This window comes from Oncorhynchus keta, chromosome 10, assembly GCF_023373465.1.
Source record: "Oncorhynchus keta strain PuntledgeMale-10-30-2019 chromosome 10, Oket_V2, whole genome shotgun sequence".
Classification (NCBI taxonomy): domain Eukaryota; kingdom Metazoa; phylum Chordata; class Actinopteri; order Salmoniformes; family Salmonidae; genus Oncorhynchus; species Oncorhynchus keta.
In genome coordinates, this window is record NC_068430.1 from 15,951,312 (window position 1) to 15,978,379 (window position 27,068).

Genomic DNA, 27,068 nt, shown 5'->3' on the forward strand with positions numbered 1-27,068 from the left:
GAGCACTGCTAACCAAACAACAAGGTTAGGTGAGTGTACTACAGAAACACTGCTAACAGAACAACAATGCTAGGTGAGTGTACTACAGGAGCACTGCTAACCAAACAACAAGGTTAGGTGAGTGTACTACAGAAACACTGCTAACAGAACAACAATGCTAGGTGAGTGTACTACAGGAGCACTGCTAACCAAACAACAAGGTTAGGTGAGTGTACTACAGAAACACTGCTAACAGAACAACAGTGCTAGGTGAGTGTACTACAGAAACACTGCTAACCAAACAACAAGGTTAGGTGAGTGTACTACAGAAACACTGCTAACAGAACAACAATGCTAGGTGAGTGTACTACAGGAGCACTGCTAACCAAACAACAAGGTTAGGTGAGTGTACTACAGAAACACTGCTAACAGAACAACAATGCTAGGTGAGTGTACTACAGAAACACTGCTAACCAAACAGCAGTGCTAGGTGGCTGTACTACAGAAACACTGCTAACCAAACAGCAGTGCTAGGTGGCTGTACTACAGAAACACTGCTAACCAAACAACAGTGCTAGGTGGCTGTACTACAGAAACACTGCTAACAAAACAACAATGCTGGGTGGCTGTACTACAGAGACACTGCTAACCAAACAACAGTGCTAGGTGGCTGTACTTCAGAAACACTGCTAACCAAACAACAGTGCTAGGTGACTGTCCTCAGGGTAGAGACCATATACTTTTGAAATGCTTTGCAGTCAGACGGGTCCCCAGGGTAGAGACCATATACTTTTGTAATGCTTTGCAGTCGGAAAGGTCCTCAGGGTAGAGACCATTTACTTTTGTAATGCTTTGCAGCCGGACGGGTCCCCAGAGTAGAGACCATATACTTTTGCAATGCTTTGCAGTCGGACGGGTCCCCAGGGTGGAGACAATATACTTTTGTAATGCTTTGCAGTCGGACAGGTCCCCAGGGTAGAGACCATATACTTTTGTAATGCTTTGCAGTCAGACGGGTCCCCAGGGTAGAGACCATATACTTTTGTAATGCTTTGCAGTCGGACGGGTCCCAAGGGTCGAGACCATGTCATTTTGTAATGCTGTGCAGTCAGACGGGTCCCCAAGGTAGAGACCATATACTTTTGTAATGCTTTGCAGTCAGACGGGTCCCCAGAGTAGAGACCATATACTCTTGTAATGCTTTGCAGTCAGACGTGTCCCAAGGGTAGAGACCATATACTTTTGTAATGCTTTGCAGTCAGACGGGTCCCAAGGGTAGAGACCATATACTCTTGTAATGCTTTGCAGTCAGACGTGTCCCAAGGGTAGAGACCATATACTCTTGTAATGCTTTGCAGTCAGACGTGTCCCCAGGGTAGAGACCATATACTTTTGTAATGCTTTGCAGTCAGACGGGTCCCCAGGGTAGAGACCATATACTTTTGTAATGCTTTGCAGTCAGACGAGTCCCCAGGGTAGAGACCATATACTTTTGTAATGCTTTGCAGTCAGACGAGTCCCCAGGGTAGAGACCATATACTTTTGTAATGCTTTGCAGTCAGACGAGGCCCCAGGGTAGAGTCCATATACTTTTGTAATGCTTTGCAGTCAGACGGGTCCCCAGGGTAGAGACCATATACTTTTGTAATGCTTTGCAGTCGGACGGGTCCCCAGGGTGGAGACAATATACTTTTGTAATGCTTAGCAGTCGGACAGGTCCCCAGGGTAGAGACCGTATACTTTTGTAATGCTTTGCAGTCAGACGGGTCCCCAAGGTAGAGACCATTTCCTTTTGTAATGCTTTGCAGTCGGACGGGTCCCCAGGGTAGAGACAATATACTTTTGTAATGCTTTGCAGTCGGACGGGTCCCCAGGGTAGAGACCATATACTTTTGTAATGCTTTGCAGTCAGACGGGTCCCCAAGGTAGAGACCATTTCCTTTTGTAATGCTTTGCAGTCGGACGGGTCCCCAGGGTAGAGACAATATACTTTTGTAATGCTTTGCAGTCGGACGGGTCCCCAGGGTAGAGACCATATACTTTTGTAATGCTTTGCAGTCAGACGGGTCCCCAGGGTAGAGACCATATACTTTTGTAATGCTTTGCAGTCGGACGGGTCCCCGGGGTAGAGACCATATACTTTTGTAATGCTTTGCAGTCAGACGGGTCGCCAGGGTAGAGACCATGTCATTTTGTAATGCTGTGCAGTCAGACGGGTCCCCAGGGTAGAGACCATATACTCTTGTAATGCTTTGCAGTCAGACGAGTCCCCAGGGTAGAGACCATATACTTTTGTAATGCTTTGCAGTCAGACAAGTCCCCAGGGTAGAGACCATATACTTTTGTAATGCTTTGCAGTCGGACGGGTCCCAAGGGTCGAGACCATGTACTTTTGTAATGCTTTGCAGTCGGACGGGTCCCCGGGGTAGAGACCATATACTTTTGTAATGCTTTGCAGTCAGACGGGTCGCCAGGGTAGAGACCATATACTTTTGTAATGCTTTGCAGTCGGACGGGTCCCCAGGGTAGAAACCATATACTTTTGTAATGCTTTGCAGTCAGACGGGTCCCCAGGGTAGAGACCATATACATTTGTAATGCTTTGCAGTCGGACAGGTCCCAAGGGTCGAGACCATGTACTTTTGTAATGCTTTGCAGTCGGACGGGTCCCCGGGGTAGAGACCATATACTTTTGTAATGCTTTGCAGTCAGACGGGTCGCCAGGGTAGAGACCATGTCATTTTGTAATGCTGTGCAGTCAGACGGGTCCCCAGGGTAGAGACCATATACTCTTGTAATGCTTTGCAGTCAGACGAGTCCCCAGGGTAGAGACCATATACTTTTGTAATGCTTTGCAGTCAGACGAGTCCCCAGGGTAGAGACCATATACTCTTGTAATGCTTTGCAGTCAGACGGGTCCCCAGGGTAGAGACCATATACTTTTGTAATGCTTTGCAGTCGGACGGGTCCCAAGGGTCGAGACCATGTACTTTTGTAATGCTTTGCAGTCGGACGGGTCCCCGGGGTAGAGACCATTTACTTTTGTAATGCTTTGCAGTCAGACGGGTCGCCAGGGTAGAGACCATGTCATTTTGTAATGCTGTGCAGTCAGACGGGTCCCCAGGGTAGAGACCATATGCTCTTGTAATGCTTTGCAGTCAGACGAGTCCCCAGGGTAGAGACCATATACTTTTGTAATGCTTTGCAGTCAGACGAGTCCCCAGGGTAGAGACCATATACTTTTGTAATGCTTTGCAGTCAGACGGGTCCCCAGGGTAGAGACCATACACCATCTTTTGGTAATGCTTTGCAGTCAGACGGGTCCCCAGGGTAGAGACCATACACCATCTTTTGGTAATGCTTTGCAGTCAGACGGGTCCCCAGGGTAGAGACCATACACCATCTTTTGGTAATGCTTTGCAGTCAGACGGGTCCCCAGGGTAGAGACCATACACCATCTTTTGGTAATGCTTTGCAGTCGGACGGGTCTGACGGGTAGAGACCATACACCATCTTTTGGTAATGCTTTGCAGTCAGACGGGTCCCCAGGGTAGAGACCATACACCATCTTTTGGTAATGCTTTGCAGTCAGACGGGTCCCCAGGGTAGAGACCATACACCATCTTTTGGTAATGCTTTGCAGTCGGACGGGTCTGACGGGTAGAGACCTTACACCATCTTTTGGTAATGCAGTCATTACAGTCATCAGACAGACAGACAGACAGACAGACAGACAGACAGACAGACCCTATGTCTCTCTGTTTACCCACCATGACCATTCAGAAGAGACTTTTGTGAATGCATATTGTCACATTTATCTACTGTAATATATAAAACTTGTCTCAGCCCAATTTTCGCTGTATCTACCAATTTTCACATTTGTGTTTTTTCATCAGAAACTATTATTTCTCTGAGAGTGAGGCGGATATATAGCATTTTGTAAAAAAAAAAAAAACTAAACATGATTAGTCATCGATTTTCAACAAATACATGTCTGTCACTGAACATGCCGTGATTAGATAGTGAAAAAAAACAATCTCTTTCATAATGTCTTTAAACAATAAAAGCTCATTTACCAATATTTCTGAAAATTGATATATAGCGTTTTTGAATGAAACTCCAACTATTGAAGATCATTATGCTGCATTAGTTTTCTTCATGATATAAATGGTCATTGTAAAATCAGCATAAGGCAAAATTCAAGGTTATAGGTTATCCTTAATAAAACTATACATGCACATTGACAAAAATGAAAATACACAAAATAACACAATTTCTCTCATTAGTTATGATATTTTGTCATCCTCATTCTCTAGCATTAACAACAGAGCATTATTTTTGCAGGAACACTACTGACTTCAGAAACTCCTCAAGGAGTTAAAAATAAATAAATAAATAAAAACAAAAAGGTCCAGAATAAAAGAAAATGATGCAACTTGTTCCACGTTTGATTGAAGTTTGAAGTCCTGTCTGTAGCCAGGAGGGATGTCAAACTGGCGTCCGATGTTTTATGAATGTCTCTCCTGTTAGCCAAAAGTTCATTCCCGTTCTTGTTTGCGGCCATTACCTGTCATTCTCATGTCCTGGCAATAAAAAATGTATTTTTACACACTCATGAATGTCAAAGAAACTCAGTTACAGCTTTTCTAAGAGGCCAAGAATCTCTCTTTACAAAAATAAGGAGTGGTGGGTCAAAGCGGATTTGGTTTATTCTTTGGTCAAACAATCTTAATGCATGATAAACTCAAAATAACCTGTTATTATACGACTTTACTCTTAATCCAGTGAGATTTGGTGAGTGTGTGCATGGAGAGAGCTGCTGTTTTGTTGTTTGAGGGTTTTTACATTTCAACTTGATATTTGCTGAGAGATTTATCTGAAAGGGTAGAGTCAGGGTGTGGAGCTGCTTTATATATATATATATACACGAGGCTCGATATCGAGTAACGTCTGGCTTCATAAATGCCCATGACAGTGGTCCAGAGTTATACATGGAGAGTATAATGTTTCATGCATCATCTAATCATTAGACATTCATAGTTATTGAACTTTCCAATGACTTGTGACTGTGGGCTAACACGTCCAATCTACTCTCCCTGTCCCCCTCACTTTTCTCTCAATGGAAAACCTTTTCCAATGACTTGTGACTGTGGGCTAATACGTCCAATCTACTCTCCCTGTCCCCTTCACTTTTCTCTCAATAGAAAACCTTTTCCAATGACTTGTGACTGTGGGCTAATACGTCCAATCTACTCTCCCTGTCCCCCTCACTTTTCTCTCAATAGAAAACCTTTTCCAATGACTTGTGACTGTGGGCTAATACGTCCAATCTACTCTCCCTGTCCCCCTCACTTTTCTCTCAATGGAAAACCTTTTCCAATGACTTGTGACTGTGGGCTAATACGTCCAATCTACTCTCCCTGTCCCCCTCACTTTTCTCTCAATGGAAAACCTTTTCCAATGACTTGTGACTGTGGGCTAACACGTCCAATCTACTCTCCCTGTCCCCCTCACTTTTCTCTCAATAGAAAACCTTTTCCAATGACTTGTGACTGTGGGCTAACACGTCCAATCTACTCTCCCTGTCCCCCTCACTTTTCTCTCAATGGAAAACCTTTTCCAATGACTTGTGACTGTGGGCTAACACGTCCAATCTACTCTCCCTGTCCCCCTCACTTTTCTCTCAATGGAAAACCTTTTCCAATGACTTGTGACTGTGGGCTAACACGTCCAATCTACTCTCCCTGTCCCCTTCACTTTTCTCTCAATGGAAAACCTTTTCCAATGACTTGTGACTGTGGGCTAATACGTCCAATCTACTCTCCCTGTCCCCCTCACTTTTCTCTCAATGGAAAACCTTTACCCAGGAATTGTGACTGTGGGCTAACACGTCCAATCTACTCTCCCTGTCCCCCTCACTTTTCTCTCAATGGAAAACCTTTTCCAATGACTTGTGACTGTGGGCTAACACGTCCAATCTACTCTCCCTGTCCCCCTCACTTTTCTCTCAATAGAAAACCTTTTCCAATGACTTGTGACTGTGGGCTAATACGTCCAATCTACTCTCCCTGTCCCCCTCACTTTTCTCTCAATGGAAAACCTTTTCCAATGACTTGTGACTGTGGGCTAACACGTCCAATCTACTCTCCCTGTCCCCCTCACTTTTCTCTCAATAGAAAACCTTTTCCAATGACTTGTGACTGTGGGCTAACACGTCCAATCTACTCTCCCTGTCCCCCTCACTTTTCTCTCAATGGAAAACCTTTACCCAGGAATTGTGACTGTGGGCTAACACGTCCAATCTACTCTCCCTGTCCCCCTCACTTTTCTCTCAATGGAAAACCTTTACCCAGGAATTGTGACTGTGGGCTAACACGTCCAATCTACTCTCCCTGTCCCCCTCACTTTTCTCTCAATAGAAAACCTTTTCCAATGACTTGTGACTGTGGGCTAATACGTCCAATCTACTCTCCCTGTCCCCCTCACTTTTCTCTCAATGGAAAACCTTTTCCAATGACTTGTGACTGTGGGCTAACACGTCCAATCTACTCTCCCTGTCCCCCTCACTTTTCTCTCAATAGAAAACCTTTTCCAATGACTTGTGACTGTGGGCTAACACGTCCAATCTACTCTCCCTGTCCCCCTCACTTTTCTCTCAATGGAAAACCTTTACCCAGGAATTGTGACTGTGGGCTAACACGTCCAATCTACTCTCCCTGTCCCCCTCACTTTTCTCTCAATGGAAAACCTTTACCCAGGAATTGTGACTGTGGGCTAACACGTCCAATCTACTCTCCCTGTCCCCCTCACTTTTCTCTCAATAGAAAACCTTTTCCAATGACTTGTGACTGTGGGCTAATACGTCCAATCTACTCTCCCTGTCCCCCTCACTTTTCTCTCAATGGAAAACCTTTACCCAGGAATTGTGTTTCCAACAAGGGGCTGCAGTGTTATACTTCTCAACTGAGGTAGTCGACTCAAAATTGATTTACATTTTCCCCTTTATTGTTTTTCCTTTAATTTCTAACTCATTAATCCACTGGAGGATACAGGGTCCCGTTACCTCAGCTCTGACAGTCATGGGCAGCATATGGCTCCCGTTAAAGCCTTGTTACACCACAGATCTCTATTTTTTTTACCTTCCCCCTCTGAGATGCAGGAATCAGTGTCTAATCTGGAAGGGTTCTGATTCAGGACCCCATTATGGCTGGAAATGCGGCTAACAAACCTAACCACCGCTGTGCTGTCCAATCCAAAAGGTCTTCTCCTTGAACCCGTCTCCTGTCCTGTGTCAATACCGGAAGTAGAAACTGTCCGTACATCACACTTTGAATTAGCTCTGGCTGCTCAGGAATCACAGTTGGAATAATTAGATCTCCCGCTTCGCTAAGGGAGACAGAAGAGAATAGACACCATCCTTCCATGTTTATCTCAGATTAACAGTGTTTTACCAGAGTCCTTCATACTGCGATAGTATTGTGATTGTGAAAGAATGTTTGCAGTACCACTTAGCAATATGTAATTATCTTTGTGTCTAACAGGGGACGTGTACATCCAGCCAACTCAAGACACAAAGAATCCTGTCATCTACGGAGTGTTCTCAGTTTCAGGGTGAGCCACTGATTGACTGTGTTATTTGTCTCAGTTAATTCAACCACATCATTACCACTGTCATTACCACTGTATCTGTCTCATTGAAGAACAATACAACCCATTTCAGCTTTCACTCAATCAGATCTCTTCAGCAGACCTGTAGAAAATATGAAGTCAGTGGTTCAGATGTTTGGTTCCCTCCCGTGGTTTCCCGTCTCCCATCCATATTCATTCTGCCCGAAGGCACCTGTGTAACACGTTCTGTTATTGAAACAGCCTATTCCACACAGTCTGCTCTGCACACTACAAAGGCAGAAGAGGAAGTCAGTCCGTAGCACAGAGGGGAAGGGGTCTCCAGTGAGAGACTTAACCTGTGTTCCCACATGGCTGGGCTTTGATAACAAGCCATCATTCAGCACAGCATTAGGATTCAAGGAAACGGCTCGCAGCTCCTGCCCCCACATATGCAACAGTAGAATTTGTGTGGAGGATACACACACAGAGAGTTCGCTGTCACATTCACACACCCAGTCATAATAAAAATGCTGGTATGTGTGTCTGTGAGAGAAGTGCTCTGTAATTGTTTCCCCGTCTCACCCAAGGCCTCCATGCTAACTCGCCACAGTCATCATCCCCCTTGAAGCCCAATTGATTAAAACTACTGTAGTGCTAATGATAGGCCCCTCGACAGAATGTACTAATATAGTAATATACTGTACACCCAGCACACCACAGGACAGCACACACAACCACAGCACACCACACCCCTCCACAGCACAACACACCCCAGCACAGCATACCCCATCAAAGCACACACTACCACAGCATAGCACACCCCACCACGGCACACCCTACCACCCCACAGCACACTCTACCACAGCATAGCACACCCCACCACAGCACACCCTACCACCCCACAGCACACTCTACCACAGCATAGCACACCCTACCACAGCATAGCACACCCCAGCACAGCACACCCTGTCCCACAGCACAGCACAACACACCACAGTACACCATACCACAGCACACCACAGCACACCACACCCCACCACAGCACATCACAGCACACACCACAGCACACCACACCCCACCACAGCGCACCACACCCCAACCACCACAGCACACCCCACCACACACCACCACAGCACAGCACAGCACACCCCACCACAGCCCAGCACAGCACACCCTACCACAGCACAGCACACCCCACCACAACACAGCACACCCCACCACAGCACACCCCACCCCACCACAGCACACCCCACCACGGCACACCCTACCACCCCACAGCACACTCTACCACAGCATACCACACCTCACCACAGCACACCCTACCACCCCACAGCACACTCTACCACAGCATAGCACACCCTACTACACCACAGCACACCCTACCACAGCATAGCACACCCCAGCACAGCACACCCTACCACAGCACAGCACAACACACCACAGTACACCCTACCACAGCATAGCACACCCCAGCACAGCACACCCTACCACAGCACAGCACAACACACCACAGTACACCATACCACAGCATAGCATACCCCAGCACAGCACACCCTACCACAGCACACCCTACCACAGCATAGCACACCCCAGCACAGCACACTCTACCACAGCACAACACACCACAGTACACCATACCACAGCACACCACAGCACACCACAGCACACACCACAGCACACCCCACCACACCCCACCACAGCGCACCACACCCCAACCACCACAGCACACCCCACCACACACCACCACACCACAGCACAGCACACCCCACCACAGCCCAGCACAGCACACCACAGCACACCCCACCCCACCACAGCACACTCCACCACAGCACACCCCACCCCACCACAGCACATCACACCACAGCACATCACACCCCACCACAGCACACCCCACCACAGCACAGCCTGCCACAGCACACCACAACACAGCACACTCCACCACAGCACACCCCACCCCACCACAGCCCAGCACAGAACACCCTACCACAGCACAGCACACCACACCACAGCACACTCTACCACAGCACACCCTACCAAAGCACACCACACCACAGCACACCCCACCACAGCACACCACACCCCACCGCAGCCCACTCCACCACACCACAGCACACCCCACCCACCACAGCCCACACCACAACACAGCACACCCCACCACATGAAAGCACGGCACACCAACCACAACGCACCCCACCACAGTACACCCCACCACATCACAGCACACCCCACCACAGCACACCCCACCACATCACAGCACACCCCACCACAGCACACCCTACCCTACCACACCACAGCACACCCCACCACAGTACACCCCACCACACCACAGCACACCCCACCACAGCACACCTTACCCTACCACACCACAGCACACCCCACCACATCACAGCACACCCCACCACAGCACACCCTACCCTACCACACCACAGCACACCCCACCACAGTACACCCCACCCCACCACAGCACACCCCACCACGGCACACCCTACCACCCCACAGCACACTCTACCACAGCATAGCACACCCTACTACACCACAGCACACTCTACCACAGCATACCACACCCCACCACAGCACACCCTACCACCCCACAGCACACTCTACCACAGCATAGCACACCCTACTACACCACAGCACACCCTACCACAGCATAGCACACCCCAGCACAGCACACCCTACCACAGCACAGCACAACACACCACAGTACACCATACCACAGCATAGCATACCCCAGCACAGCACACCCTACCACAGCACACCCTACCACAGCATAGCACACCCCAGCACAGCACACTCTACCACACCACAGCACACCACAGCACACACCACAGCACACCCCACCACACCCCACCACAGCGCACCACACCCCAACCACCACAGCACACCCGAACACACACCACCACACCACAGCACAGCACACCCCACCACAGCCCAGCACAGCACACCCTACCACAGCACAGCACACCCCACCACAACACAGCACACCCCACCACAGCACACCCCACCCCACCACAGCACACTCCACCACAGCACACCCCACCCCACCACAGCACATCACACCACAGCACATCACACCCCACCACAGCACACCCCACCACAGCACAGCCTGCCACAGCACACCACAACACAGCACACTCCACCACAGCACACCCCACCCCACCACAGCCCAGCACAGAACACCCTACCACAGCACAGCACACCCTACCACAGCACACCACACCACAGCACACCCCACCACAGCACACCACACCCCACCACAGCCCACTCCACCACACCACAGCACACCCCACCACAGCACACCCCACCACACCACAGCACACCCCACCACAGCACACCTTACCCTACCACACCACAGCACACCCCACCACAACACAGCACACCCCACCACAGTACACCCCACCCCACCACAGCACACCCCACCACGGCACACCCTACCACCCCACAGCACACCCTACCACAGCATAGCACACCCTACTACACCACAGCACACCCCACCACAGCACACTCCACCACAGCACACCCCACCCCACCACAGCACACCACAGCCCAGCACAGAACACCCTACCACAGCACACCACACCACAGCACACTCTACCACAGCACACCCTACCACAGCACACCCCACCCCACCACAGCCCACCACAGCACACCCCACCACAGCACACCCCACCCCACCACAGCACACCACAGCCCAGCACAGAACACCCTACCACAGCACACCACACCACAGCACACTCTACCACAGCACACCCTACCACAGCACACCCCACCCCACCACAGCCCACCACAGCACACCCCACCACAGCACACCCCACCCCACCACAGCCCAGCACAGAACACCCTACCACAGCACAGCACACCACACCACAGCACACTCTACCACAGCACACCCTACCACAGCACACCCCACCACAGCACACCCCACCACAGCACACCACACCCCACCGCAGCCCACTCCACCACACCACAGCACACCCCACCACAGCACACCCTACCCTACCACACCACAGCACACCCCACCACAGTACACCCCACCACACCACAGCACACCCCACCACAGCACACCTTACCCTACCACACCACAGCACACCCCACCACAACACAGCACACCCCACCACAGTACACCCCACCCCACCACAGCACACCCCACCACGGCACACCCTACCACCCCACAGCACACTCTACCACAGCATACCACACCCCACCACAGCACACCCTACCACCCCACAGCACACTCTACCACAGCATAGCACACCCTACTACACCACAGCACACCCTACCACAGCATAGCATACCCCAGCACAGCACACCCTACCACAGCACACCCTACCACAGCATAGCACACCCCAGCACAGCACACTCTACCACAGCACAGCACAACACACCACAGCACACACCACAGCACACCCCACCACACCCCACCACAGCGCACCACACCCCTAACACCCCACCACACCCCACCACACCACAGCACAGCACACCCCACCACAGCCCAGCACAGCACACCCTACCACAGCACAGCACACCCCACCACAACACAGCACACCCCACCCCACCACAGCACACTCCACCACAGCACACCCCACCCCACCACAGCACATCACACCACAGCACATCACACCCCACCACAGCACACCCCACCACAGCACAGCCTGCCACAGCACACCACAACACAGCACACTCCACCACAGCACACCCCACCCCACCACAGCCCAACACAGAACACCCTACCACAGCACAGCACACCACACCACAGCACACTCTACCACAGCACACCCTACCACAGCACACCACACCACAGCACACCCCACCACAGCACACCACACCCCACCGCAGCCCACACCACAACACAGCACACCCCACCACATGAAAGCACGGCACACCAACCACAACGCACCCCACCACAGTACACCCCACCACATCACAGCACACCCCACCACAGCACACCCCCACCACAGTACACCCCACCACATCACAGCACACCCCACCACAGTACACCCCACCACATCACAGCACACCCCACCACAGCACACCCCACCACATCACAGCACACCCCACCACAGTACACCCCACCACAACACAGCACACCCCACCACATGAAAGCACGGCACACCAACCACAACGCACCCCACCACAGTACACCCCACCACATCACAGCACACCCCACCACAGCACACCCCACCACAGTACACCCCACCACATCACAGCACACCCCACCACAGTACACCCCACCACATCACAGCACACCCCACCACAGCACACCCCACCACATCACAGCACACCCCACCACAGTACACCCCACCACATCACAGCACACCCCACCACAGCACACCCCACCACATCACAGCACACCCCACCACAGTACACCCCACCACATCACAGCACACCCCACCACAGTACACCCCACCACACCACAGCACACCCCACCACAGTACACCCCACCACATCACAGCACACCCCACCACAGTACACCCCACCACATCACAGCACACCCCACCACAGTACACCCCACCACATCACAGCACACCCCACCACAGTACACCCCACCACATCACAGCACACCCCACCACAGTACACCCCACCACACCACAGCACACCCCACCACAGCACACCCCACCCACCACAGCCCACACCACAACACAGCACACCCCACCACATGAAAGCACGGCACACCAACCACAACGCACCCCACCACAGTACACCCCACCACATCACAGCACACCCCACCACAGCACACCCTACCACAGTACACCCCACCACATCACAGCACACCCCACCACAGCACACCCCACCACAGCACACCCCACCACAGCACACCCCACCACAGTACACCCCACCACATCACAGCACACCCCACCACAGTACACCCCACCACATCACAGCACACCCCACCACATCACAGCACACCCCACCACAGTACACCCCACCACATCACAGCACACCCCACCACAGCACACCTTACCCTACCACACCACAGCACACCCCACCACAACACAGCACACCCCACCACAGTACACCCCACCCCACCACAGCACACCCCACCACGGCACACCCTACCACCCCACAGCACACTCTACCACAGCATAGCACACCCTACTACACCACAGCACACCCCACCCCACCACAGCACACTCCACCACAGCACACCCCACCCCACCACAGCACACCACAGCCCAGCACAGAACACCCTACCACAGCACACCCTACCACAGCACACCCCACCCCACCACAGCCCACCACAGCACACCCCACCACAGCACACCCCACCCCACCACAGCACACCACAGCCCAGCACAGAACACCCTACCACAGCACACCACACCACAGCACACTCTACCACAGCACACCCTACCACAGCACACCCCACCCCACCACAGCCCACCACAGCACACTCCACCACAGCACACCCCACCCCACCACAGCCCAGCACAGAACACCCTACCACAGCACAGCACACCACACCACAGCACACTCTACCACAGCACACCCTACCACAGCACACCCCACCACAGCACACCCCACCACAGCACACCACACCCCACCACAGCCCACCCCACCACACCACAGCACACCCCACCACAGCACACCCTACCCCACCACACCACAGCACACCCCACCACAGTACACCCCACCACACCACAGCACACCCCACCACAGCACACCTTACCCTACCACACCACAGCACACCCCACCACAACACAGCACACCCCACCACAGTACACCCCACCCCACCACAGCACACCCCACCACGGCACACCCTACCACCCCACAGCACACTCTACCACAGCATACCACACCCCACCACAGCACACCCTACCACCCCACAGCACACTCTACCACAGCATAGCACACCCTACTACACCACAGCACACCCTACCACAGCATAGCATACCCCAGCACAGCACACCCTACCACAGCACACCCTACCACAGCATAGCACACCCCAGCACAGCACACTCTACCACAGCACAGCACAACACACCACAGCACACACCACAGCACACCCCACCACACCCCACCACAGCGCACCACACCCCTAACACCCCACCACACCCCACCACACCACAGCACAGCACACCCCACCACAGCCCAGCACAGCACACCCTACCACAGCACAGCACACCCCACCACAACACAGCACACCCCACCCCACCACAGCACACTCCACCACAGCACACCCCACCCCACCACAGCACATCACACCACAGCACATCACACCCCACCACAGCACACCCCACCACAGCACAGCCTGCCACAGCACACCACAACACAGCACACTCCACCACAGCACACCCCACCCCACCACAGCCCAACACAGAACACCCTACCACAGCACAGCACACCACACCACAGCACACTCTACCACAGCACACCCTACCACAGCACACCACACCACAGCACACCCCACCACAGCACACCACACCCCACCGCAGCCCACACCACAACACAGCACACCCCACCACATGAAAGCACGGCACACCAACCACAACGCACCCCACCACAGTACACCCCACCACATCACAGCACACCCCACCACAGCACACCCCACCACAGTACACCCCACCACATCACAGCACACCCCACCACAGTACACCCCACCACATCACAGCACACCCCACCACAGCACACCCCACCACATCACAGCACACCCCACCACAGTACACCCCACCACAACACAGCACACCCCACCACATGAAAGCACGGCACACCAACCACAACGCACCCCACCACAGTACACCCCACCACATCACAGCACACCCCACCACAGCACACCCCACCACAGTACACCCCACCACATCACAGCACACCCCACCACAGTACACCCCACCACATCACAGCACACCCCACCACAGTACACCCCACCACATCACAGCACACCCCACCACAGTACACCCCACCACATCACAGCACACCCCACCACAGTACACCCCACCACACCACAGCACACCCCACCACAGTACACCCCACCACATCACAGCACACCCCACCACAGTACACCCCACCACATCACAGCACACCCCACCACAGTACACCCCACCACATCACAGCACACCCCACCACAGTACACCCCACCACATCACAGCACACCCCACCACAGTACACCCCACCACACCACAGCACACCCCACCACAGCACACCCCACCCACCACAGCCCACACCCCAACACAGCCCACCCCACCACATGAAAGCACGGCACACCAACCACAACGCACCCCACCACAGTACACCCCACCACATCACAGCACACCCCACCACAGCACACCCCACCACAGCACACCCCACCACAGCACACCCCACCACAGTACACCCCACCACATCACAGCACACCCCACCACAGTACACCCCACCACATCACAGCACACCCCACCACAGCACACCCCACCACAGCACACCCCACCACAGCACACCCCACCACAGTACACCCCACCACATCACAGCACACCCCACCACAGTACACCCCACCACATCACAGCACACCCCACCACAGCACACCCCACCCTACCACACCACAGCACACCCCACCACAGTACACCCCACCACACCACAGCACACCCCACCACAGCACACCTTACCCTACCACACCACAGTACACCCCACCACAGTACACCCCACCACAGTACACCCCACCACATCACAGCACACCCCACCACAGTACACCCCACCACATCACAGCACACCCCACCACAGCACACCCTACCCTACCACACCACAGCACACCCCACCACAGTACACCCCACCACACCACAGCACACCCCACCACAGCACACCTTACCCTACCACACCACAGTACACCCCACCACAGTACACCCCACCACAGTACACCCCACCACATCACAGCACACCCCACCACAGTACACCCCACCACATCACAGCACACCCCACCACAGCACACCCTACCCTACCACACCACAGCACACCCCACCACAGTACACCCCACCACACCACAGCACACCCCACCACAGCACACCTTACCCTACCACACCACAGCACACCCCACCACACCACAGCACACCCCACCACAGTACACCCCACCACACCACAGCACACCCCACCACACCACACCCTATCCTACCACACCACAGCACACCCCACCACAGCACAGCGTGGGAGTGCTGCGGTGTGCCGTGCCGTGCTTTCATGTGGTGTGCTGTGCTCTGATGGGGTGTGCTGTGGTGGGGTGTGCTGTGGTGGGGTGAGCTTTGCTCTGGTGGGGTGTGCTGTGGTGGGGTGTGCTGTGGTGTGGTGTGCTTTGCTCTGGTGGGGTGTGCTGTGGTGGTGTGTGCTGTGGTGGGGTGTGCTTTGCTTTGCTCTGGTGGGGTGTGCTGTGGTGGGATGTGGTGTGCTATGGTGTGCTTTGCTCTGGTGTGCTGTGGTGGGGTGTGCTGTGGTGTGCTGTGGTGTGTGCTGTGCTGCTGTCTCTCTGATGTTTAACTTGGCTGTGTGTGGATCTTTGATTGAGAGTGTGTCAGACAGCTTGTCTGTGGTGGAGAGTGTTTGTGGGTCATCATAGTGTTGGAGTATGCCTGCCTTATGTCTATGAGAGAATATGTGATGTGAGGGAGAATGTAGCTAATTTCTCAGAGAGTGAGTCGTAATCCCATGTCTCCTAAAGCTGTTCCCTTTAGTGTTTCTGACCCTCCTCATCCCTTCACCTCTCCATACAGCTCAGTGTTTAAGGGCTCAGCAGTGTGTGTCTATTCCATGGCTGACATTCGTCAGGTCTTTAATGGACCCTATGCTCACAAGGAGGGGCCCAACTACCAGTGGATGGCCTACACTGGGAAGATCCCCTACCCTCGGCCTGGGACGGTGAGTGACGTGCTGTGGGTGATAAACAAACACACATATTCATAAATTCAATAAATTACCACATTTAACATGGCTGGTTCTGCTCTCTTTCTAAACCCAGTGTCCCGGAGGTACGTTCACCCCCAACATGAAGTCCACTAAGGATTACCCAGACGAGGTGATTAACTTCATGCGGAACCACCCCACCATGTACAACACTGTGTACCCAATACACAAGCGCCCCCTGGTGGTCCGGAACAACGTGGACTATGAGTTTACCACCATCACCGTGGACCAGGTGGCTGCTGCCGATGGGAGCTATGAGGTCCTATTCCTGGGGACAGGTCAGTGCACTGAATCCCTGCCTGCTGATTGATTTGATAGTCTTGCTATTATAAGTGTGTGTTCACAACTTTGATAGATTCAGAAAAAAAAACTATAATTTGGGGAAAGTATTTTGTTCGAATTTTGGTCAAAGTGCTTGTCTTCTCAAAGACGAAAGAACACAGCCTACAGTACTATTTTTATGGAAAGGGTGGAGTTACTGTAATTTGTTTGAATGTACGGTAATACTACCCTGGTCATCGTCTGGCAGTACTTCACACAGCCTGTCCCTGTGGCCGTAAATCATGGTGTGGTTCAGAGGGTGGGAGCTGGAAGACCCTACAGTTGATGACTGTACTGTGCTCACTCAGCCTGGTGATGAATGGCTCCTGTAGACCACTGTACAAGACCGGGGGGATCCTCCTATACTCCTATTCCCCTAATGACATTTGAGTAGAGTAGAACCTGATCCTCTGAGTCTAGAGTAGGGTAGAGGTTAACCTGATCACTCCTCTGGATCTGGTCTGGAGTAGAGGTTAATCTGATCACTCCTCTGGGTCTGATTTGGAGTAGAGGTTAACATGATCACTCCTCTGGGTCTGGTCTGGAGTAGAGGTTAACATGGTCACTCCTCTGGATCTGGTCTGGAGTAGAGGTTAACATGATCACTCCTCTGGGTCTGATCTGGAGTAGAGGTTAACATGATCACTCCTCTGGGTCTGGTCTGGAGTAGAGGTTAACATGATCACTCCTCTGGATCTGGTCTGGAGTAGAGGTTAACATGATCACTCCTCTGGGTCTGGTCTGGAGTAGAGGTTAACATGATCACTCCTCTGGATCTGGTCTGGAGTAGAGGTTAACATGATCACTCCTCTGGGTCTGATCTGGAGTAGAGGTTAACATGATCACTCCTCTGGGTCTGGTCTGGAGTAGAGGTTAACATGATCACTCCTCTGGGTCTTCAGACAGGGGGACGGTTCAGAAGGTAATTGTCCTGCCCAGAGATGACCTGCAGACTGAGGAGCTGGTGCTCGAGGAGGTGGAGGTGTTCAGGGTGAGTCTCTCTTTCTCTCTTCTCCTGTTCTTCCTCTCTCTCCCTCTACCTTTCCCTCTCTTTCATGTTCTCACTATCCTTATTTTACCTCTCTCTCCCTCTACCTTTCCCTCTCGTTCATGTTCTCGCTCTCCTTATTTTACCTCTCTCTCTCTCAGTAGTATCTTTCCATTTTTGTCAACTCATTCCTCATGTAAGAAACATTTTTTCTGTAGAACATCGTTCCAACTTTTATTCTTCTCTTACATTTCAGGTGCCAACTCCCATAACCACCATGAAGATTTCCTCCAAAAGGGTTAGTTGAACATTCCCCAGTCTGATGGTTCAGTGCACACACATTCAGAATTCTCTTCCTATAAAATATCACATAAATCACTGCAGAGCTTAAACAGTGAATGCCGAAGTCTGGATGATGCTATGCCGACATTTTCCAATTGGTCTCTATTCCTCGCTCTGTCTCTCCTTCTCTTCCTCCCTACAGCAACAGCTGTACGTGGGTTCAGTGTTGGGTGTGACCCACCTGGCCCTCCATCGCTGTGACGTGTACGGGGAGGTGTGTGCTGACTGCTGCCTGGCCCGGGACCCCTACTGCGCCTGGGACGGAAAGTCCTGTACCCGCTACTCCGCCTCGCAGAAGAGGTGAGTACCAACAGAGTGTGTGTGTGTGTCTTTGTGTGTGTGTTGCTCATGTTTAGGGGCAGGAACCTTTGCCAAATGCCAATACAATGTTCTCTCAACATTGTCTCTACACACCCCTCTTTAATTATATTTTGATATTTACTGCAGACTTGCAGTTTGTAGAACGTTTTGTAGTTAACCTCTTTATTTTTGGGGAATGTTGATCTGACCCCTCTAGGCGCAGCCGTCGACAGGATGTAAAGTATGGCAACCCAATCCGCCAGTGCAGAGGCTATAACTCCAATGGTGAGCTGACAAGAACACTCTAACGTACCTCAAATAGACACTCTAACAGCACTGAGGTTACCATTCAGTTTGACAGCAGCAGTATCCAATAACATCACATGTGTATAATATTGTGAAAGGGGAATGTGATTTTGACAGAGGACATGCTTTTGTCAATTCTACTACTGTGCTACTTCACTAACTGTTGAGCAGTAATTGACTGATTTGGTCTGAGGAAATACATGCATGTGATGTCATGATGCTTATGCTTTGCTGCAGCCAATAAGAAAACGCTGGAGATGGTGCAGTATGGGGTGGAGGGCAGCACTACGTTCCTGGAGTGTCAGGCCAGGTCCCCTCATGTGTCTCTCAAATGGCACCTGCAGAGGGAGAACAGCGACAGGAAGAAAGAGGTGAGTCAGGAACTCTCATCCCACTGCAGCTGTACTGTACTCTACTGTATTGACTCTTATACAGCCTGCCTTCGAAACAGGCTGATTATCAGACAAATTACTACTTTATTATTTAACAATATGGCCTGCTGTTTATGGAAAATGATTGCTGAATGAATGCAATGATAAATGAATGATATCTCCCTGCTGTCAGATCCGCTCTGAGGGCCGGACACTAAAGACAGAGCAGGGTTTGCTGCTGCGTTCCCTCCAGTCATCAGACAACGGCGTCTACCAGTGCACAGCCACAGAGAAGAACTTCAAACACACGCTGGTCAAGCTACAGCTGGTGGTCCTGTCCAGCCGCACGGTCAACAGCATCCTGTTAGAGACAGGCAGCCCAGCCCTGCCACACCTCCAGTCCAGCCCTTGGACCCCCAGTGCGGGTCAGTACAAGGACCTGCTGACCATCCTGAGCCAGCCAGAGATGGGCCTGATCAACCAGTACTGTCAGGACTACTGGCAGCTGGGAGAGGGCAGTCCGGGGGACCCCATGCTGGCCGTTGGCAAGGCCAAGGAACTGAAGGAGCTGAAAGAGCAGAAGAAGCCCCGCAACCGCCGGCATCATGACGATGAGGATGAGCGTGAGGACGATGACGATGAGCACACCACCCCAGCCGAAACATGAGGCCGTAGGCTTATACCACAGGCCACACACTACCCCGACCCCCGACCCCTTGTCCCATCTGCTCTCTCCCTCTCTGCACAACCCTACAAAAATGGGAAAGACTTCAATCAAAGGATTAAAAAAGGTAATGATCAATAGCGATAAGAAAGAGAAACCACTACAAGCAAACAATAAACAGGTTCTTCTTTACTGTTAAAAAGATACACAGTATTTATTGTAGGTTGTACATAGTAAGATTCTGTGGATTTCTTTGTACTTAAATAGAAAACAAGGCTTTTTTGTGCAAATCTGTGCAAATCTGATTGTTATTATAATGATATTATTGTTGGTAGTGTTATTGTTTATTACAAATGGTGTTATTACATTGCAAAAATTGCAGCAACACATCGAAAGGACATTTGAAAGTCTAAATATCTACAGCTGAATGGACTGATAAGAATGCTTTCAAAAAGATTTAGTTAATTTGGCTCCGTGTTGGATCATTCCACTGCTGGCAGTATGCAGTCTGAGGTGGGAGGAGTCAGATCACTGATGTGTGATGAACCTCCCCCAAAGACATGATGGACAGTTGATTCCCACAGCCAATGAACTATAAGGATGTCACTTCAAGGCACTTCATTGGACACGCAGATAGATGAGGAAATGCCGATACGAGGCTGCAGCTTTGAGTTTGTCCCACGGCCACAGACAGACACGAGAGTGAAAGGCCTTGTGGGAAATGATGCCCTCCTCTTCCTTAGCCAGCCTAACTGACCTAACAGGGGTGAAACAAGACTTGACCCCAAATGCCCTCAAGTATTTTCTACTCTTCCAGAAACTGATGAGGGGTGCCTGTGTGTTCTGTGGTCCAAGCTTTCTTTCAACCCCATTTGTTATATTTACATTGATATTGCCAGTCTCTTCCAGAACTAGTTGCTGTGGACTTTTTGTGTGTATATGTAGTATATGTAAATATGACATCTCAATGTTGTACCCTTGAGGCTGTGATAGTTAAAATAAGCGTTTTGGGGGATGGGGTAGAAATAACATTGACTTTCCTTTGTACACCATTGTTCAATTGAGATTAGAATTTCAAGCAGGCCGCTACATAATTTGTGACAATTTGATTTTGCACAATTACTACAAGAGATAAAGAAATCTCTTAGTCTCCAAACTAATCCATAAGTATACTGGTTTGCATTCCAGCCTATACCTATTCTCCTTATGAGGTCAGTTGTTTCATATGAATTGTGCTAAACATTTCTAAACTCCTCCAATCCTGCCATGTAGTTTCCAATATCACAGCTCTCCTTGTAATATATATACCCTTAGTCCACATTGTTTTACGTCAGATAGCGCAACAATTTTGCCTGCACTGATTGGCGGTTGAGGGACGAGCGTAGGAGTGACTTCACCTGAAGTAAGACAATGGGTTAGTCCATGGAAGTCACTAAAGGGAAAGTGCGCAAAGACTGTTTTAAAAATGAAAGTGTAACATGTTGGAGAGTGTTACTATAGGTTGGTCAGAGCTGTTGTCCATCTCCTACAGAAGGTAAATGTTACACATCTCTCACTAAAGAGTTTATTCATCTTCTCTGATCAGCCGTTGTTGATGGTATTCTGCATGAAAATGACTCCGTCTCCATGTACAACTCTGTGTATATAGCTACAGCCACTAGAATGATCTGCTCTTGACCACAGGAAACACATACCAAACTCTTTGGGACGGTGGCTTTTCATTGTGTGCATGAAATGTATTATGTACTGTATATGATATTCGTCCAAAAAGCTATGCTGTGGATGTCAGTGGATGGAAAGGCAGATGGAGTCATACCCTAGTGTGGGAATATTCAACACACAGAGGCCCCTTTGTCTCTTTAGCTCTCCTTCTCTCTCTCTCTCTTTACCTCTCTCTTTCTCTCTTTACCTCACCTCTCTCTTTCTCTCTTTACCTCTCCTCTCTCTTTCTCTCTTTACCTCTCCTCTCTCTTTCTCTCTTTACCTCTCTCCTCTCTCTTTCTCTATTTACCTCTCTCTTTCTCTCGTTCTCTTCCTTTCTCTTCCTCTTCCTTTCTCTCTTTCTCTCTCTCTCTCTCTCTCTCTCTCTCTCTCTCTCTCTCTCTCTCTCTCTTTACCTCTCTCCTCTCTCTTTACCTCTCTCTTTTTCTCTTTCTCTCTTTACCTCTCTCCTCTCTCTTTCTCTATTTACCTCTCTCTTTCTCTCGTTCTCTTCCTTTCTCTCTTCCTCTTCCTTTCTCTCTTCTTCTCTCTCTCTCTCTCTCTCTCTCTCTCTCTCTTTACCTCTCTCTTTCTCTCTTTCTCTTTACCTCTCTCCTCTCTCTTTCTCTATTTACCTCTCTCTTTCTCTCGTTCTCTTCCTTTCTCTCTTCCTCTTCCTTTCTCTCTTCTTTCTCTCTCTCTCTCTCTCTCTCTCTCTCTCTCTCTCTTTACCTCTCTCCTCTCTCTTTACCTCTCTCTTTCTCTCTTTCTCTCTTTACCTCTCTCCTCTCTCTTTCTCTATTTACCTCTCTCTTTACCTCTCTCCTCTCTCTTTACCTCTCTCTTTACCTCTCTCCTCTCTCTTTACCTCTCTCTTTCTCTCTTTCTCTCTTTGCCTCTCTCTTTCTCTCTTCCTCTTCCTTTCTCTCTTCCTCTTCCTCTCTCTTCTTCTCTCTCTCATTCCTCTCTCTCTCATTCCTCTCTCTCTCTCGCTCCATCTTTCTTTCCAAAAAGTTTTTTGTTGTTGTTGCATATTTCAAATATATGCATCTTTGGCAAATTTTTGGTATGGGTTATTTAGGAAAAATCACTTAGTATGACATAAAGCACAGTTGATGTTATTGTAATGATTTGTGTAAACGACTATTTCTCCTTTCTCATTGATGTTGCTGACTAATAAATTAAAGCTCTATATTTTATAAAAACAGAAATCATTTGTATATTCATATGGTGCATGGATAACTATACTGAACAAAAATATAATGCAACGTGCAACAATTTCAAAGATTTTACTGAGTTACAGTTCATTTCAGGAAATCAGTCAATTGAAATAAATTCATTAGGCCTTAATCTATGAATTTCACATGACTGGGAATACAGATATCCATCTGTTGCTCATAGATACATTTTTAAAAAAGCTTCACAATGGGCCTCAACATCTCGCCACAGCATCTCTGTGCATTCAAATTACCATCGGTAAATGCAATTGTGTTCGTTGTCCGTAGTTTATGCCTGCACATAACCCCACCGCCACCATGGGGCGCACTCTTCATAATGTTGACATGAGCAAACCACATGCCCACGCGATGCCATACACGTAGTCTGCGGTTGTGAGGCCAGTTGGACGTACTGCACAATTCTCAAAAACGATGTTGGAGGTGGATTTTTGGTCGAGAAATGAACATTAAATTATCTGGCACAGATCTGCTGGACATTCCTGCAGTCACCATGTCAATTGCACGCTCCCTCAAAATCATCTGTGGCATTGTGTTGTGTGACAAAACTGCACATTTTAGAGTGGCCTTTTATTGTTCCCAGCACAAGGTACACCTGTGTAAGGATCATACTGTTTAATCATCTTCTTGATATGCTACAGGTGCCAGGTGGATGGATTATCTTGGCAAATGAGAAATGCTCACTAACAGGGATGTCAACCAATTTGTGCACAACATTTGAGAGAAATAAACTTTGTGCATACAGAATATTTCTGGGATTTCTGGATCTATTTCAGCTCATGAAACATGGGACCAACACTTTACATGTTGCATTCATATTTGTGTTCAGTGTATATACAGTACAGTAAGGTCACATAGACAGGTTTCGGGTCTCGTGCACTGGCCTCAACCCTTTATTGCATCAACTGATCCTAATTTGTTTAGTGGTTCTTACAATTTAGGAAAGCTGAGTGCTGGAGTTGTCCTTCTTCCATCTCTCAGAGGACACACTGTGGATTAGGTTTTGTTACCATCTTCAGATTGAGGTCAATGAGATCTGTCAGGTGAAACTAAAGCCCTGTAAGTACCTTTGAGATCACACCCCTCAGTCTAGAGTTGGGTAGGTTACTTTCTAAATGTAAACCATTACAGTTACTAGTTACCTGTCAAATTGTAATCAGTCATGTAATTTTTGGATTACCCAAACTCAGTAAAGTAATCTGATTACATTCAGTAATTTTTATATCACTTTCCTTTTAAGAGGATTTAGAAGAAGACAAACATCTATTGCAGGATAAATCAATGTTAATGTTTACATAGCTGGCCATATATGGATGTTAAATTTAACTTTATGGGTTGGTTATGTAGGTTTCTTCAAACCCATCGCTTTTTACTACATATAATAATACGATTCAATTATATATTTACATTAAAAACCAAAGTCTATCAAAATTCCAGTCATTCTAATAAATGTTATACCCCTTGCTCTTCAAGAATAGGGCTTGGAAATATGGAAGTATAGATTAGCCAAATTGTTTTACCTGAGCATAACCCCAAAAGTAAGGACTTATTAGCCAGCCCTACTCTGTTGATTCTGATTTTGTTGTCATGGAGAACTGATTGGGCTCATTGATTCGAGTTGGAAAATAAATGCTGCACTCATGGAATGGCATGCTTTGAGCACTACTGAAAAGGGCTATTTATATGTGAAAAATGAATGCCATATGCTGCATTTGCTACAGGCCTATTGTTAATTTTTTTGTTGGTGACACTTTGATATCTTGATAATATGCAGCTGTTTAAAGGGCAAATCCACAGATGAAACAATTACAAAATGGTCACCCCACCTCTGTTTTGGTAAAAAGCTGAGGGCCTGGAGAAATGTAACCACTCTCAGATTAATAGACAGAGCTATGGATGCAAGGACTGACCTTCATCATACCAAAATGATTGTTTTAACCATGTTATGAGGCTATACAGTGTTTGTTTACATTTGCCACGTTTACAAACATTGGAGAAGAACAAGCTTATATTTATGGTTCTGATGGGGTTCGATAAGTTATATTCTTCAAGAATCAATGGGTATATATATATACAGTGGGGCAAAAAAGTATTTAGTCAGCCACCAATTGTGCAAGTTCTCCCACTTAAAAAGATGAGAGAGGCCTGTAATTTTCATCATAGGTACACTTCAACTATGAAAGACAAAATTATTTTTAAAAATCCAGAAAATCACATTGTAGGATTTTTAATGAATTTATTTGCAAATTATGGTGGAAAATAAGAATTTGGTCACCTACAAACAAGCAAGATTTCTGGCTCTCACAGACCTGTAACTTCTTCTTTAAGAGGCTCCTCTGTCCTCCACTCGTTACCTGTATTAATGGCACCTGTTTGAACTTGTTATCAGTATAAAAGACACCTGTCCACAACCTCAAACAGTCACACTCCAAACTCCACTATGGCCAAGACCAAAGAGCTGTCAAAGGACACCAGAAACGAAATTGTAGACCTGCACCCGGCTGGGAAGACGGAATCTGCAATAGGTAAGCAGCTTGGTTTGAAGAAATCAACTGTGGGAGCAATTATTAGGAAATGGAAGACATACAAGACCACTGATAATCTCCCTCGATCTGGGGCTCCACGCAAGATCTCACCCCGTGGGGTCAATGTGATCACAAGACCGGTGAGCAAAACCACACGGAGGGACGTAGTGAATGACCTGCAGAGAGCTGGGACCAAAGTAACAAAGCCTACCATCAGTAACACACTACGCCGCCAATCCTGCAGTGCCAGACGTGTCCCCCTGCTTAAGCCAGTACATGTCCAGGCCCGTCTGAAGTTTGCTAGAGAGCATTTGGATGATCCAGAAGAAGATTGGGAGAATGTCATATGGTCAGATGAAACCAAAATATAACTTTTTGGTCAAAACTCAACTCGTTGTGTTTGGAGGACAAAGAATGCTGAGTTGCATCCAAAGAACACCATACCTACTATGAAGCATGGGGGTGGAAACATCATGCTTTGGGACTGTTTTTCTGCAAATGGACCAGGACGACTGATCCGTGTAAAGGAAAGAATGAATGGGGCCATGTATTGCGAGATTTTGAGTGAAAACCTCTTTCCATCAGCAAGGGCATTGAAGATGAAACGTCGCTCGGTCTTTCAGCATGACAATGATCCCAAACACACCGCCCGGGCAACGAAGGAGTGGCTTCGTAAGAAGCATTTCAAGGTCCTGGAGTGGCCTAGCCAGTCTCCAGATCTCAACCCCATAGAAAATATTTGGAGGGAGCTGAAAGTCCGTGTTGCCCAGCAACAGCCCCAAAACATCACTGCTCTAGAGGAGACCTGCATGGAGGAATGGGCCAAAATACCAGCAACAAGTGTGTGAAAACCTTGTGAAGACTTACAGAAAA

The 27,068-nt window shown here is 49.6% G+C and overlaps 1 protein-coding gene and 1 long non-coding RNA gene across 20 annotated transcripts in view; one reads left to right on the forward strand and one right to left on the reverse strand.

Moving 5' to 3' along the window:
* LOC118388275 (semaphorin-3F-like) overlaps window positions 1-23,013 on the forward strand; it is a 122,053-nt gene extending 99,040 nt beyond the window's left edge. For 3 of the 5 annotated variants that reach the window (XM_052526542.1, XM_052526544.1, XM_052526543.1), the window contains 9 exons: window positions 7,521-7,590; window positions 17,253-17,397; window positions 17,498-17,720; window positions 18,666-18,754; window positions 19,008-19,049; window positions 19,236-19,392; window positions 19,595-19,678; window positions 19,937-20,070; window positions 20,264-23,013. In XM_052526542.1, coding sequence (XP_052382502.1) covers window positions 7,521-7,590; window positions 17,253-17,397; window positions 17,498-17,720; window positions 18,666-18,754; window positions 19,008-19,049; window positions 19,236-19,392; window positions 19,595-19,678; window positions 19,937-20,070; window positions 20,264-20,737 — 1,418 coding nt within the window. In that variant the 3' untranslated portion in view covers window positions 20,738-23,013. Of the gene's footprint in view, window positions 1-7,520; window positions 7,591-17,252; window positions 17,398-17,497; window positions 17,721-18,665; window positions 18,755-19,007; window positions 19,050-19,235; window positions 19,394-19,594; window positions 19,679-19,936; window positions 20,071-20,263 lie in introns of all 5 variants that reach the window. The other 2 variants (XM_035777152.2, XM_035777154.2) reach the window with 1 other exon arrangement.
* Window positions 1,899-7,501, reverse strand: LOC127932134 (uncharacterized). 15 transcript variants are annotated; one of them, XR_008144207.1, is made up of 5 exons: window positions 6,809-7,501; window positions 6,566-6,646; window positions 5,999-6,241; window positions 5,189-5,836; window positions 5,088-5,107 (listed from the first exon to the last, which is right to left on the reverse strand). It is a non-coding gene; the product is annotated as an uncharacterized LOC127932134 (long non-coding RNA). The 15 variants fall into 15 exon arrangements; XR_008144206.1 differs by having other exon boundaries at window positions 5,999-6,322; XR_008144199.1 differs by having other exon boundaries at window positions 5,999-6,646.
* Window positions 23,014-27,068: the final 4,055 nt, after the last annotated feature.